The following is a 17,189-nucleotide window of genomic DNA, read 5'->3' on the forward strand; positions in this document are numbered from 1 at the left end:
AAATGTGTAGAGTGTCGTTAAATAAAACATCTTTCTTTTTATGAATAAAACAAATTCTGCTCATTTCTATTGCTTTTTTTTTCCCCTATCCCAAACCGTGGCCCACAACTGGTATGGAAAATAAATAAATCTAAAACCCAGTTCGTTTGGCGATTTGTGTATTATAGAAAATAACTCAACATTTTCACAACAAACATGACCAATCAAGTTTTGTTTAACTTTTTTCAAAATATTTTCGATTTGTCAATTTGTCCTTGAAACCTTCAAACAGGTTCATATCAGACAAAAGTAGTACTGTAGTCAATGAAAAGGTACTTAAATGTACAAATAATCAATAAAAAGAAAAAAACAAGAATCAAATGAACAACAACAATGAACAGAGCTCATGTATGAAGAAAGTATATTCACTTCAGATGTCCAATGAAATAAAATAATAGCTGCAACATGATCATGGATGAATACTGTACAACAATGAGGAAAAAGTCGATGCTTCACATAAAACTGGACAAACTGATGGAATCCTTCCTGAATGTAAGTTGATATTTGTTAAAGATGGTTTTACAGCACATGAACTACTTGACGTGTCCCAATACTATCTTCAGAATGCTGTGTAGTTCGGATTCCCTCCCATCACGTTATTCGACATTCCTCCTCCCATATTTCCTCCAGCCATACCACCACCAATACCACCTCCACCTCCACCACCACCAAATCCACCCTTGGCGCCACTAGTGGTGTAGCTCCCCATGCCTGAAATTACAAATAAAGGTTTTAATGATCTTGCTATAAAATAAGACGAGTTAGTTTGAGTTGCAATGTTTCATTGACAAAAATAGAGACAATTTTTTTTTTTTTAAATCTGGAATATCCAACTGCAAATTTGATAATTCTGAAATTAACAAAAAAGATGGATAACTACAAATCTTATTTTTGTCAGCAATCTGGAAATATCTACAGATACCAGAGTTAAGAATTCAATATAATCGTACATCCTAATATATCCTTTACAACGGTTAATAAACTTGTGCAGTTTCACCACTAACAAAGTTCTATTTATTTGGCAACAAGATGGAGCAAAAAAGTTCATTCATGGATAAATTTGATAAATTTTGCTCACCAAAAAAACAAGAAATGCTCTTATATGGTGGGTTCTTTAAATTATCAATATTCAGTATAAACACGTCTATCTTTTTCTTGCTAAAGTCCAAGCTATATTACTGTAGTCAAAGAAAGGTCTATGACATTCAGTCTATTGTGTGATTATTATTTTATTTAAAAAAATAATAAAAAGCTAAAATAGTTTAAAAGTTGCAAAATCACATCCCTTTACTTTGCTTACAATGCAATACATTAAAAAAAAGAAAAAAAAAGAAAGATAACTACTACATCATTGTTAGTAATACAGATTGCAACTTACTTCCATAGTTACCGGTGCCAGTAGCACTGGCTCCAAAATTTCCAGATCCTCCAAAATTTCCGTTGCCTCCTGACCCAAAGTTTCCTCCCCCACCACCACCACCACCACTGTAGCCTCCACCGGACCCAAATCCTCCACCCATATCACTGCCAAAACTTCCGCCGCCCATGTTAGAGGTAAAATTTCCTCCACGTTCGGGTGTCGAGTTCAGGAACAGCTCAATATAACGATGCTCTGAAGATTATAAAAATAAAATCAATAATCAATAATCAACAAAAACTGTTACCATTTTTACATTTAGTGCTATTTAAAAGCCCTTCAACTACAGTAAATTAAAGGGTTTATAGTCTAAGCCAAAGCTGTAATTATTGCTCAATCCAATTCCAGGCAGTATCTGCACAAAACAGGATTAAACTACTTAAGTGTAAATTACAACTAAAAAATTTGCCACCTTGTTGAATAACACTAAATAATTTTATTTACAGAATTAAAAATGAAACATACGCATGTTTGTCTTGTGTTTTTTCATGGCTTCAACAGCATCTTGGTGTGTAGCAAAATCTACATTAGCTTCTCCAGTGGGTCGACCATTTGGACCATATTCAAATTCACATTTCACAGGACGTAGTGGCATAAAGAACTGGAAAGAAACAATCAAAGAAAATATATCACCAAAATCGGCACTGGGTTTATACAAATATAACTGACAGCAATACATGTCCCCATCTGAGACCAACAAACTTTCCTCATCTCCCAAGTTCAAGGGTCACAACAATGGGTAATTCACCAAGAAAGTTCAACTTGATCTGTAACTTCATAAAGCTATTCACAAAATATTTTGAGGTATTGCAAAAAACACAAAAAAACACGGGAAAACATATATATGGGACAGACAAATACAAAACCTAGTCCATTCCGGTTGGACTAATAGGAGACTAATAAAAACAACATATACAGTTCCAACTAACAAAACATGAAGCTGCATCAATGATTAAATATGTACAATATAAAAACGAAAGAAGTTTCATAACTGGCAATTCAATTAATTGATGAAAAAGTACAATGGCTATGGTTACTTTTTCTCGTAAATTATCATACAAAAGGATAACAAAATTATGTAAATAGTTCTTACATCTGCAATGTCTTGTTCGATTGCCTGGAATGGCAGGCCTCTCATGTGAACTGAATGACCTGTTCCACTAATATAGTGACTTCCTGGTGTCTGCCCTCTTTCTCGCATATCATTTGGCATCATGCGTCCTCGACCACCACGCATGCCCATACCACCACGTCGGTTACCACCAAATCCCATACTTCCATAGCTTTCATAATCATCAAAATCGTCATCAAAATAGCCTGCAAAAGCTGTATTAAATCAGTTCACATAAATACTGTGTACCCACAAAGGACTGCAGATATACAACATCCAAACACATTGATTACACATTACACATCACAACTTGGTATATTAATAATCAGGAATACTGATAACGATTTAATTTTTTTTACATGTCTAACAATCTAACATTTTACTCGTGTTTTTAACTCCAATTTGTATGGCCAGAATTTTAAACTGTACTTTTATTGTAAATTTTTCTTTTTAAATTGCAAAAAATTAAATCCCAATAAATCATATCATGGTATTAAAATAGTTAATATACATGCAAATGATATTGCTTGCACGTTTCCTGAATGATCCGTGAGACGAGTACAGTCAGCTGAGAAGTCATATACTGAAATATATGCTTTATGATTTGTGTATTACAGTGATGAATAACTACCAGACTTGAGATATTCTGTTACGGAACAAACACTTTCAGCAACACTGTAGCACTATTCATAACTTGGTATATTAAATTTATGAATGACGATGCTGGTAACAAAGATCAGACAAAGTTATGTTTGTTTTACTTTAGCAGACAGGTAGAACATCTTGCCAGTTGAGTTGTTGTAACAAAAACTTTTTAATCATTTTCCAAACATTAAAATTCAGAGATTTTGGTCACATATAAAATGTTTCGACTTGCCCTAAAATAAAGTTCAATTGCAAATTCACTTCACACCCTGTTAAACAGTTCACTTGTTGATACCTTTAACATTCCTTCCTCCTCTTCCTCGTCCATAGCCACCCATGCCACCACCCATTCCCATGCCCATACCCATACCCCCGAAACGCTCGGCTCGGTCATACGGGCTAGGCCTCATTCCCATGGAACCCATGAGTGGTCGAATTCTGGGCTGACCCATAGCAGAACATGCCTCACTCAGACTGCTCTTGAAGATCTCGATGTACCTGAAATAACGGTCAAGAATACAACACCGGCACTCAAGAAAACATTGTTTATCACAAAATGCACATAACAAATGAATCTACGCTACCAGAACAGAAATACTAGAAAATACTATTAAAGAATGAGAGTGAAATTTTTTCAATATTTAGAAATAAAACTTAAATTACTTGCAAGTTAATCATTAAATCATTAAGTTTTAAGCTTTTTTTAAACAAGAAACAAAAGTATCATTTATTTTTTTAAGAAAACTAACAAATGAATAAACTACAACATTCTCACATCAGACACACTCTTTCTAACTCAAATGTTTTCCATTCGTATTTTGACTATATCAATTTGACAAAGCACCAGGCAAGAAAAGTGCAATTTTTCAAAATTATCCACTATTTCACTTTGATCAGATACTGCAACAGATATGTATGTCACCTTTTGCACACTTTCACGCAGCAATAGTGCAATAAATGAGCATGCAGTTTAGTTTTCGCGTAAACCTTACCAGTACTACAGGATCACTGTGTCCGAAAATGGAGTCCAAACAACTGGTTGTTTTAGATGCAAACATACGTACGATTATGAGATTATAATACCAACTGACAGCTGGTAAAAAGATATCTGCCCGTAAAGTAATTATCTAATGTATTTTTTTTGTTTATAGTTTTTACAAATATATATATATATATATATATATATATATATATATATATATATATATATATATATATATGACGGCCCATAAACGATGGAACACTGATGAAAACTGACCGGTTACGAATGGAATTCATTTTGTAAAAGCATGTAAAGCATGAAATAAAGAAGAGAGCCATCAAGCATCCAGACCCGGCCCCAAGGGACCCACACCACTCCACCCATCCTTAACAGAAAACTCAAAGTGTTGCCATCTGTCGGCTAAGTGACGAAGCCCCGACGGCCCATCCTTCCCACCTGTGCCCAATTCTTTCCTTGTGTTTACCCAAGGCCCTTTCTGCTATTTCTTGTGTAGCAAACTGGACATAGGCCTCCCCAGTGCTGCGCCCCTGCCGATCCTCAGGTAGCATAATCCCATTGGGTACAATCTCCAACCCTATGAACCCACCCAAAAAACAGAGCATCAAGTCATTTTGCATATATAGCCCCATACGAGGCGAACAAAGATAATGGAACATATATACACTAATGAATTTACTGTAAAGCTAAGACAATAAGTGCTCAGAACTGTAAATATTCTTACTGCTTCTTTTTCAGGTATATAATAAACAATAAATTAGTGTCTGTCACAAAATTAAATCAGTTTTGTATAATATTGTTCTTAAATTAGTCTACATTAAAATGTTCAACACAAAATACATCACCAACATGTATACTTATTTCTAACAACATTAATACTGATTTACCACTAAAATGTATAATAACTAATCTAACAATTTCAATGCCACTGTTGTGTAGATCATTAAAAAATTAACACAAATTTAATTCAACACAAATAATAAAATGGTGGTTTAATATTTTGTAAAAAAAGTTTTAAAATCTAGCTAACACAGCAGTTGTTCTTTTTTAAATTAATCATCCATATTCAACACATTCTATCAATAATACTACTACCCTATCATTTATGTTATCCTAATTTTATTCTTATACTGGTTTCAATTATTAAACGTAATCTTTTCTTTACATTTAAAACCTTCATCATAAAAACAACTAAAATGTACCTGTGAAGAACTGAGCTATTTCCTCCTTTGAGCATCCAAAGGGAAGTCCTCGTAATCTCACAACAGCTTCATTTAAGCTTGGCTGGTTTGGGCCTGCACGCTTCACCACCCACTCCATTTCACTCTTTTTGGATCGAAATACTGCAAATTACATACAATATACAATAGCTTAACACAAAAATAGAAATGTACAGTTTGCACAGAACATTTTGTTTTGCATTGTGATTCACTATGCCCTCATTAATTAACTAGTCCTCAACCCCGACTGTATATAAAAAATAATAGCTATATAGTAGTTTTAAATGAAAAAATTCCTCAATTAAATACTTAGTCTTCATTAAATTTAACCAGTCCTTAAACCTGTTCGACTATAAAACATAGTAGCCACATAGTAGTTACAAAGGGAAAAAATAGCATTTTTATATTAGGTCACTTAAATCATAACAAAAACATGCGAGTAGTCCGCTACACAATTCATGCCAACATTAACGTTGTTTTGTGCAACTGTTCACATCGCCTGATATAACAATACCTTCTATGTATCTTGATCCCATGTTCTTATTATGTTTTTTAAGAGCCCTTTCAACATCGTCATCAGACATGAACTCAACAAAAGCTTCCCCACTTGGTCGTCCTTCACGGGAGAATGTGAAGTGTACGTGTAATATTCCACAGCTATCATAATCTGAAAATAACGCAAACACTTATGACATCAACCATTTTCCTTTATATTTACCAATTCTGATATTCAATACACAACTTTATTCAAGTTTACGAGGTTAAATATCCATCAGTATTAGAGGAAATCACCAATCAACTCTCGAACAGTGACAGAAATAAGCACAGGACAAATACACCTACAAATCTACTTGCCCGTGAAAATTTTCTCGTCCAAATAAATGGTTTGTTTTATTCAAGTACCAGGATGATGTTTGTGATTGCTCAAAATTAAACTGCAGACTATTTTTACTTTGTCCACCGGACAACCACCGAGGCACATTTTGCTTGTTCTGAATAATTTTCACTTGTTGGGACAAACAGATAAGTGATTATTTCGAACACTGTCAAAGGCAAGACAAAAATATTACCTGGTTTAGTCTCTTCAGATTCCTCTTCAGATTCTGCAAAATAAAGATGTACCAGATAAATAATAGGCAAAAATTATATATTCTAAATTTTAACTTTTCGACACCAACTGCAAGCAACAGTGTAATAAATTTAGCAGCTAGGCAGGATTTAGGTGGAAGCCCATAAAATATTAGCAATTCGGCGAATTTGCAACAACAAAAATTGTCGACAAATTAAAGTTTCATTTAGCCAAACAGCAAAAATGGTAGTAAATCTTTTTGGAAAGTTAGTATACAAATATATATTTGCCAAATTCAACTTCAATTTGCATTTGGCAAGTGACAGCATAAAACCTGGCTACGAAATGACTAGAGTCAGTGCTTTAAAATGTTATATCTTTTCCATCTTTACTCTTCTTTACCTATTTTATTTTCACTCATGAAATTTATAGCAATCGTTATGCACAGAGAATTTATTGTTAGATAACCTATCACGTCTTTTCAGTCCCCATTCGCAGATGTAATACACATTAAAAATAAGAAGCTAACAAATCTACATCATATTTCAGAATTCAAATTTAATCAACTTTTTAAAAAAGTATAATCAAACTGAAAACAAACAATAATACCTGAAAAGAATTTAACAACATCATCAGGTGTGGCAGACCATGGTAGTCCTCTCAGGCGACAAACACAACCTTCATCCTCAACAGACATTTCTACATTAAAAAAAAAAAAAAAAAAAAAAAATCATCGAGTGTGCATAACAAAAATCATTTGCATGTGAGCATTTACTAAAAAAACAAAGAAGCAATAAATCAATGGGAAGACAATGGAAAACACATGGACGTATTAGAAAACTATATTAGTAATGGTATTCTTACCTACTGGACAGGGTTATCCAGCTTTTGTACAGTGCTAGAAAAATCTGTCCAACCCCTAGGGCTAGATAAATCTGTCCTACCCGACTCGATGGCTAGACGATTTTTACATATGACGTCACAACTCATGTTTTTTAAAATTCTGTTTACCATTTCACATTGTATCATTGTTTTAAAAATATTTAAACAAATTAATATTTTTAACTTTATATTTATTGGCAAGTTGAACATTACATATTTATGTCGTTGAATAAGGTGGAGTTTGCAGGTGAAATGTATACAATCGTTCTACAATAAACAGACCGTAGCTTACAAAATTAATGTTGTGTTACTGTAATTAAATGGGCAAGAAAATCAATCACCGTTGTGAGGTATAGATACGGCAATTCCAACCCTCGGGACAAAATGTTTTTGTAAGGGCCTCGGTAAACCTCAGCCCTCGCTCACAAAAAACATTTTGTCCCTTGGGTTGGAATAGCCTATCTATACCTCGCAACGGTGATGGATTCTATTAGCATTTCCTGCTGATTCTGTAAATGTAAGCAAAATAAATAAAATAAAATTATTTCATTCAATTTCATTAAAGAAGATTTATTTGATACTTGGTAAAGTGACTTTCAGAACATAATGAGGTTTTTTTCTAAGTAACCGATTGGCAGTTTGCGTCAATTTAAATTTGCGTAGCATACACGTGGACAGAAACACAATTTACGTGAAAAAAATACCCGGAAAGACTTCCGTATTTCCCCTCCTATTGGGGTATTGAATCAGCCATAGCAACTGGGTATTGCATTAAACGAATCTGGGTCGTTTCGCCATTATTCATATTCGACCCAGAGTCGTTTCGCCTTTATTCCCGTTTGCCCCGAGTCATTTCGTCCTCCATTATGAGTCGTTTCGCCCCTATGTATTGGGGTGGTACTAGTATGCAAAATTTGGTATATAAATATAATGTTACCCATAATTTTGTCGTAATAGTAACCTAACAGGCAACAAGGTTGTAGACTTAAACGTAAAGTCCGAAACAAAATGTGGACAATTACAATAAATTGCTCCTACCTTTATTTTTCGTTAGATTTTACCCACATTTTGTCCAGACAGAAATCTTGAAAAAACAACTACAATGGCATGGATTCCACATACTAGATGATAACCATGTCACCTGAATCGACTTCGCTGAGATCGCATAGGGCAAAAAGCATGTAATTTTGTGCCGGCTGCCATTTTGACATTTTATGGAATATTCTACAAGAGGAGTAAAAGGATATGACTTAATCAACAACCGTTGAATGTAATAACATGTTATGATATAAATGCAAATGTGACGACGTCATATTATTTTATTATTATTATTTGATTGTTTAAAGATACCACTAGAGATCATTGATTTTATATTAATATTTTAGTCTTTCACCCCTCTTGAAGAGTATTCCATAAAAAAACTAAATGGCAGACAGCAGAAAACTGCATGTATTTAAATGTAAACTGAAGCGAATGGACCTTTTAATATTTCATCATAAATCTTCTTCAGCATAGATGTCAATGGATATTACAGAGGCCAATTTCGCAAATTTGCAAAAAAGCAGAATAAAACGAAGATTCTGCCTCAATCTGTCTTCTGTGCTATATTTCTTCCAAAGTATTATCAAAAGCACCCTTGTGGAGAACATTTTACACGGAATAGCAGTGCTCAATTTTAAGGATTTTGGTTGCTTACCCGGAGGGAAAGTATGGGTTCACTTGAGGTTGCTCCTCCAAAAATTTGGTTGCCCTGATTTCATCCACGTTTTGAAACTAGTTATATTTATATTCCAATAAAACAACAATCAACAGGTTTGGAATTAATATGCTGTCAATGTAAAATGTAATATGTACTGTCCGACAATAAAAAACATTCTGTTTTAATGTTTTTAAATGTTTGTAGTTATACACATGTACACATAGGGCCTAATTGTTTAAGATTATTGTGATTTGGCGACACATCAGCTATTTTCTAATCGAATGCACTCCATGTTCCAATCGAATGCACTTGAATGTTTACTATTCGGAATACTTCAGCTGATTACGATTTTTCCTGATGTCTCACAGAATCGGCCGTGGAGTTTCGAGTGGCAAACAAACCCACGTGATTTCGACTGCTGCTTTAGTAGAGGGGATGATTTTCCGTTTCAGATTTTGGCACATTCCGTTTCAGATTTTTGCAAATTCCGTGGGGGTTTTTTCTTCCTTTTTGTGTGTTAATTAGTGTCATGTTTTATTATTATAAACTATATCCATTTGTGTTTTATTGTTCCAGCTCTGAGCTTGTTGGCTATTGCTATTTTTTAAATACATGTAAAAAAAATTGTTGACACAAACTTAAAAAAAGAAGAAGTTAAGTAATGTTTACTTGCCACTAATAAAGACTAAAAAAGTGATGTACCATATTTTCTGGCCTATTACACGCATTGGTGTATAAACCGCACCACCTGGTTTTAGACAAAGTTTCGACTTTCGTCCGTACATAAGCCGCAGTTAAAACAAAGTTACAAACTTAATTACTGTTAATTATTGTTTGTATTTAATAGCAATAAAGAGATCCATTCTCCCTTAAATTCAAACAATACATAATTGTTGATTGTGTGGCTTTCAGTTTCATTCCATTTAATGGATTATGGTTAAGATTCATAAACAAAACACACATTTGACAAACCCCGCTATTTTCATGAAAATATTAACAAGAACTTGGTAATGCATTGTTCGTAATCTTACATTAGTTGCCAAAAAAAATCTTAAAAAATAATAAATACATAACAACATTTTATTTGTTCCAGTATGATTACAAAACGTGAATCAAAAAAAAGAAGAAGAAGTGCACAAGTAAGAATGACTAGTACCCACTCGATTACACATGTATGTTTCTATGTAACCTAACTAGCGTGCCGTGTGCACAAATTACATATTCAAACGAGGTCAGGTCAAGCTGGATATAGGCCAGCGGTAGTGAACCGACACTAAGCACTGTTCTGTTGATTGTTTAGTTTCGACATTGTTTTATAACTTTTAAATGAAGGCCTTTATAATAAAAAAATAAATAAAAAAAAAATAAAAAAAATAAATTTTTTTTTTTTTAAAAATTGTTTAGAATTATGTATTCAGAGCCAGTTTAAGGATTCGCGGGGCCAATAGCACAAATAACAGAGGGGCCCAATTCCCAAGATATATATTTTTCAACCCCTTTGGGGAGAGGGGAAAAATTACCTGGGGATGATTAATGTACACAATTACTCACCACAGGATCCCCTGAAGCGCAGGGACGTATCACATGCTACATGTGCTACTAGAATAAACCAGTAAGAAGAAAAGTAAAATGCTATTTTTGTGTGCAATTTAGAAAACAATCAGTTCAGAAATAAATAACTTGTAGTAAATTCCATAGCATGAAAAAAGGTGTTCCCTGTGGGACGGACTATAAATGTGAATTGATTCCGTACAGACAGATTAACGAAATTATGTTTTCCAACGAAAGCGTTGTGTAAATCGGTTATGCTTACAAATCGTAATAAGTATTATTAAAAAATATTGAAATTGAACATACTAGAAATCTTGTTATATAATCAACATTCTAAAACTGTATTAGTTCATGTTTATTTTTATATTTCAAATTAAATTTTACTGAGTAAAGTGACACGGGTAAACAGTCAACATGCTTTGTTACAAGCTTACAGCTTAACTTCCAAGAATGAACTAGGCATACGAAAGTTGGCATACAAAAACACCATATGAGTACGGCTCAGATCATGGGTACACTGAGTGTGTATGTTGAACAAAAAATCAGTTTTCAAAGGATATGTAAAATTTTTCAAAGTTGCTTTTACAACTATGTCCAGGAAAGACTTTATAGAACCTAGTAGGAGCAAAGTTTGCTATGTTTGGTTTGCACCAAGTCCAGGAAAAAGCTAAAACGACAGTAATAGTGGGTAAAAACCATGGCCATTTTGTTACATCATGACGACTACAAATTTTGATCAACAAATGCCCCATGTACAAAAGCAATATACAGACCATAACTACCACCTAACATAAGATAAATACTCTTGTTATTTTCTCATTAAATTGTTTCCATGTATATTTAAGTAAATTGCATGATTTTACTGGCGATAAATCTACATTCCGCTCATAACCATTAGTGTCTTATTTACATTAATGCTAGACGACGCATGTATCTACTGCAACAAAGTGTTTTTTCGTCACAAAGACCACATGGCTTAATATGTACACTTTAGTACTGTACGCGGGGAAAAACTGAGATTTGTGATTGTAAAATTACGTAATTTATGGTCATATATATAACTCGCAAGTGATTGGTGTCCTGTGTGTTATGAGCGAAAGAACACACGCTGCAACTTTGGGTAAAATTGTGATATGTTGTAAATTTGCTTAATACATTCCATAAGTTGTTTACTAAAAGCAACGCGTCATTGGTTTGTGCCAAGCACGTTGTGATTTACAAAGAGAGCTTGATCTGTGTTCGTGTCTGTTGGTTTTGACACATGTTATGAGCGGAAGACAATTTGATCCAGGGACGTTTTTCTTCAATTTGGTTGATAACCGAGCAGTGCACACGAATGGAAGGTTAATATTTCTTTTGTTAATGTTTCTTCTTTTTACTTGAGACACTTTGTGATAAATTTTATGATGATAAATGCATTTTTGGTGGTCATTCTCTCACCATTAGAATCGCGTCTTCGTTATGAGCAGAAGTGATAGTTTGCATATATAACATGCCTAATTAATTAAACCAGCTTTATGTTGGTGCACATTAATGAAATAGTGCTTGAAATATATCTGTCTAATTTTTGTAATAAATAAGCAAATTTTAACCCAATTGTAACTCATGGTATTCTGCTCATAACACAGACACCCATTTTATTTTAATTTTTGGAGTCTTTGTTATGAGCTGAAGTGATTGTTTGCAAACCAATGTGCCTAATTAATTAAACCAGCTTTATGTTGGTCCACATTAATGAAATAGTGCTTGAAATATATCTGTCTAATTTTTGTAATAAATAAGCAAATTTTAACTCAATTGTAACTCATGGTATTCTGCTCATAACACAGACACCCATTTTATTTTAATTTTTGGAACCTTTGTTATGAGCTGAAGTGATTGTTTGCAAATCAATGTGCCTAATTAATTAAACCAGCTTTATGTTGGTCCACATTAATGAAATAGTGCTTGAAATATATCTGCCTAATTTTTGTAATAAATAAGTAAATTTTAACTCAATTTTAACTCATGGCATGCTGCTCATAACACAGACTCCATTTATTTGTTGAAGTACAAGAGTACAAAGCTTAGAAAAAAGCCTTTTATGTGGTCTTTTGAAATATTTTGAACTTTTAATTATCACCAATGTGATAATCCACATCCTTTTGATACTACAGATTCAAAGTGAGGTTGAATGTATTGTATAGTAACACCTCTCACCTGTGTGGCCCACCTGTGTCTACCTTTAGAATTTTTATTGCCCCTAATTGCCACCTGTTCTAAAAGACGTGTTAACAAGACTAGCCACTTTGTTCTTTGTAGTCTTTGATGGTGAAACAAAAAAGGGTTAAAGTTCTTTTATTTTGTGTTTGATGTACTTCTATTCGGTAATCAAAATCTTTGAACAGAAAAGTTTTAAGCAGATGTCTGAACAGTCTTTTGAGGATTATTTTAGTTAGTCTTTGTTATGGCCGAAAAAAACTTTAAATAATCAAAATCCATCTTTTCATTGGCTATTTATGTAGGCATTTTCATAACCATAGCAACCACAAACTTTAACAAAAAAATGTTAAACAAAATATTGACTTAGTTGTTTTATCTATAAACATAACTTTTAGGTATCATTTTATGTTAACCATTTAAAGTGGGTTTTTTTTTTTTACATTTTAACACTTTATTACAAGTAACCTGGAAGTAAAATACAATTAGACCAAATTAAATAATATGTGTGGCTTGCGTTACCTGACCGATCCTAACCCCCTCACCCCCTTTTGCCATCTGTGCCAAAAAAAACTTTATGGAATGTACAAAACAGATTTAAGTTTTGGATTAAATTACTTAGTTATTTAAACCTCATGAAAATTTATTTGGATGTTGACAACAAACCTTGTAAGATAAACAACAGAAGCAACAGCACAAACATGAAACAAATGTGGAGTTTTTTCTGTTTACATTTTGTCAGTACATTGTACAAGCTTGTTATATAATGTGACATTTTCATATTTTGCAGGTTGAAAGTGTTGATGACGATGGAACAGAGCTGCGTTACCTGAGGAAAATGGGGCAGCACTATGTCATGTCTGATGTATTGGACTCCTCGCTTTTTTTTTCTCCAATAAGATCCTGGACATTATGCCTGTTCCAAGGATTTCTTTTAAAGACACAAATTGCCTACATGATTTCTGTTTAGTATTGGATCCCAATGATCAAATTACAAGTTTTATTCCAGTGATTGCCAACTATTTTTTCCTCATATTTCGTTTATTGTTTTTTTTTCTTCTCCCAATCATTAAAGTAAGATGTTATAACTTAACACTAATTGAGAGGCAATATTATCCTGCTGAGTATATTTACAGAGCTTCTACTTCCAATCTTTTATATTCATTATAAAAGTGAACTCGAAATATTACAAAGATTCAGTTTTTAAAAACATATTTTACCGGTTTTCTGTGTCACAAGTCTATAGCATATATATATATACTAGTACATTGTATTTTTATTTTTTTTATTATTACTCAAGACAAGCTAACACATCCTAGGAATGATTAAGTCATTCTGTCAAATGGGGTCACATCTGTATGATTTACAGTGTTTTATGATGTATTTTGGCATAATCAGTGTCTGTGTTATGCGCAGAAGGTGATTTGAAATAGTCTTTCTACTTCAATGTGTGCTATTGATTTTGGGTTATCATAAATGATGAATAAATCTATTTCCATGTACCATATTGTGTTCATTGTTGTATATGTCCAATGGTGTTAGTTTTCTTTACCTGGAAACTTTTTTTTTTTAATCTGCTGCTCATAACGGTGTCTATTTTACAGTGTCACTTCTAAACTTTAAGTTTATACACAATTTGGGTTTTTTGGTGTCTTCACATAGTCTTCCACTTATTCATGTTTGTTTTTGGGTTTAATTGTGAAATGACCTTATTTATTGTCAGTTACTATGCATCACAAGACACCATGTTATGAGCAGAAGATATGCATGTCTTGCTATGAAATGCTCCGTCAAGAGCAAAATTCTTATGTTCTTGATCTGCAAGTTATAAATATCTACATAGTTTAGATATCAGTCAGTAAATTAGTGTCATTTCACATGATTTGTGCAAAGTTTAATATTTGACCTAGGTGTAACAGTTTCTGTACCCATGATCTGAGCTGTACTCATATGCGTATATTATTAATATTGAAAAACTACCAAAAAGATTTATAATGGTGCTTGAACCAGAAATACAACTTTTGAAGGTTATTTTTTTTTTTAATCGCGAATTCCGTTTCAGTTACTAAATTTCGCGATTCCGTCCGTGTTTTTCGTGATCGCATAAATCATCCCCTCTACTTTAGAGAACGCCAGTTTAAAAGCGATTGTGGGCAAGGAAACTGCACATTATTATGCGACACAACTCGCCTTTTGGTGTTTAAAAAAACTTCAGTCGTCCGACGGGCAACTAGTATCATAGAATTAAGTTGCCCGACTGAATATTAGGTCGTCACAAACGACTGGATGACCGTAAAAATTGAGCGCTGAATAGTCAAAATGTCTAATTTTTTAAAGGCAAAACAGTGATCCTGGATTACGAAATATAAACATTATGCAGGTTTTATACCACAAATTGTTTTAAAAGGTATTGCATACAACTATTGCTAACCCTAAAATAAAAGTAAAGTTTGTTTTATTTAACGACGCCACTCAGTGTTCTCGCTGGGTGAAAATTAAAGGAAGGCAGCCGCTCGGCACACACCCTTCAAAAAACAAAAAAACCCACCAATAAACGAAAAGCAAACAAACAAAAAATGGGGGGGGGAGGAGGGGGAGGGGGGAGGGGGGGGAGGGGGGGGAGAGGAGAGAGAGAAGAGTAGTTTGGTTACCATATTGTTTTGTGTTGGTAGACTTTGAGAAAAGACATACTCCTTATTTTGCCTATAAAAAAGTGCAAAGGGGTTTATAAAAAGACTCGTCTTTTAATTGAACCGAAGATGGTATCGGTCTGACATTCACAGGCAGTTCCGGTTTTGCTGGACCGATCACAGTTTTAATATTATTATTTTTAATAAAGATTTTAAGATATACGAAAAACAATAAAGATGTTTGTAAAGTGATCTAATGTCAGATACATTTTTGTTATTTCCATCTTCATTGAATGAATCGATCGCTGTGATAAAATATCGCCAGCTGATAAAAAATAGTTTCGTTTTTCTAGAGACGGTGTATATATTATTTGGCACTCAAGATAAATGACTTTAATGATAAACACTACCACTTCCGTTGTTTTTATAAGCGTTCATATCCCCTCAAAATGAAAAGTTTACAATATTTTATAAAGAACTACTGAATAAACAGAATAACAAAGTAAAAATCATCAGTTTCAAGCAATTATATCTGCAATTGAGGACATAATATCAAACGATAGTTAGTGGAAACAAAAGACAGAATGACCGTTCTGATCACATGACAAATTTGGCGCCAAATAAGAGGGGTTTTTTCAATCGGAGATTGCCGAATCCGTAAAAAATAAAATGTTTTCATTGCTTACATAAAATATAACTTTTATTGTGTGTCAAACATACAAATGGATACAGATATTAGACAAAATAGAGGCTGTTAAAAATACTGTTAAATTACGTTACGGTAACCGTCGTAAATGTTTGTCAATTGCTTTTTCGTACACAACGCGGCTTGTTTCCTTTGATGTCCAGTGTCACAGTGTGCAGACTGATAGTTGTGTTTTGTGTGAAAAAAAAAGTGCATTTGGTGCTGGAAAATAAAGAGGGGCGCTCAAAAATAAAGGAGGGCGGGGAACGTGAAAGGAGGGCGGCAAAATGGAATAGCGGGGCGGGGCGCCCCTCTTAAATGGAGCAGCGAGAACACTGCCACTAGAGCACACTGAACCTTAAACTAATTTTAACAAATATTTCTTTAAAATTGTCAGGGAGGAAAATAAGGACTTGCAAGAAAAACTTCAAAATTATACTAAATATATTTAATATGAATATGATTTAGAAGAAGCAATCCTGGGTGAATAGGACAGGGCAAAACAATGCATGGTTCAAATTGGTTTTAGGGCGAAACGACCCGGATTCCCCAGTGGCACATAAGTGGAGTAAAAAATTTTTTTTAATAAATACCTTTTTTTCATTACAGTTTCTTGACCGGTAACATTTCAATATTAAAAAAACGGTAATTTGTCTGCCAAACTAAGTTTTTAATGTATATTTTGCAAATTCTGATCGATAAAAACCACGCGCCATTTTGTTTTTTCTTAAGCGTTACATGCCGGGGAGTTATTTACTAATTTAACAAAGCAACTTCACTTATAATTATTTTTAACATAATATAAACAATCAGTTACCGTTATTTGTTGCCATTTCACAAGTTTGGTCTATGGACTTCAGCAACAACCTTTACTATCACCAATTTTAACAAAGACAAACTGAACAAGGACCCTACAAATATGGCGGCATCTACCAAGCGTATACGGAAATTAACGAGTGCATAAGAATTTAATTTTTAGTAAAAACAAAACAAAATAATATAATTAACAATATCTAAACTGTAGGAACTTTAAATAACAATA

General features: G+C 33.5%; 1 protein-coding gene across 2 annotated transcripts; it reads right to left on the reverse strand.

The window, feature by feature from the left end:
* Positions 1–141: 141 nt before the first annotated feature.
* LOC121378334 (heterogeneous nuclear ribonucleoprotein H3-like) lies at positions 142–17,089 on the reverse strand. 2 transcript variants are annotated; one of them, XM_041506461.1, is made up of 11 exons: positions 16,965–17,089; positions 7,111–7,200; positions 6,503–6,535; positions 5,947–6,099; positions 5,415–5,555; positions 4,651–4,789; positions 3,508–3,710; positions 2,550–2,773; positions 1,922–2,057; positions 1,418–1,651; positions 142–750 (listed from the first exon to the last, which is right to left on the reverse strand). In XM_041506461.1, exons 1-11 carry the CDS (start codon positions 16,978–16,980, stop codon positions 599–601), a joined length of 1,521 nt encoding a protein of 506 aa, XP_041362395.1. In that variant the 5' UTR covers positions 16,981–17,089; the 3' UTR covers positions 142–598. The 2 variants fall into 2 exon arrangements, with proteins under 2 accessions (XP_041362395.1, XP_041362394.1); XM_041506460.1 differs by having other exon boundaries at positions 2,550–2,782.
* Between the last annotated feature and the right edge of the window lie 100 nt (positions 17,090–17,189).

This window comes from Gigantopelta aegis, chromosome 8, assembly GCF_016097555.1.
Source record: "Gigantopelta aegis isolate Gae_Host chromosome 8, Gae_host_genome, whole genome shotgun sequence".
In the NCBI taxonomy this organism is placed as follows: Eukaryota; Metazoa; Mollusca; class Gastropoda; order Neomphalida; family Peltospiridae; genus Gigantopelta; species Gigantopelta aegis.

Excerpts from the sequence above, each read along its gene's own strand:
- LOC121378334 (XM_041506460.1), bottom strand. Across the intron at positions 6,100-6,502 it reads ATCTGAAGAGACTAAACCAG|ATTATGATAGCTGTGGAATA; the intron begins GTAATATTTTTG and ends CGTTATTTTCAG. Across the intron at positions 2,058-2,549 it reads TCGAACAAGACATTGCAGAT|TTCTTTATGCCACTACGTCC; the intron begins GTAAGAACTATT and ends GTTTCTTTCCAG.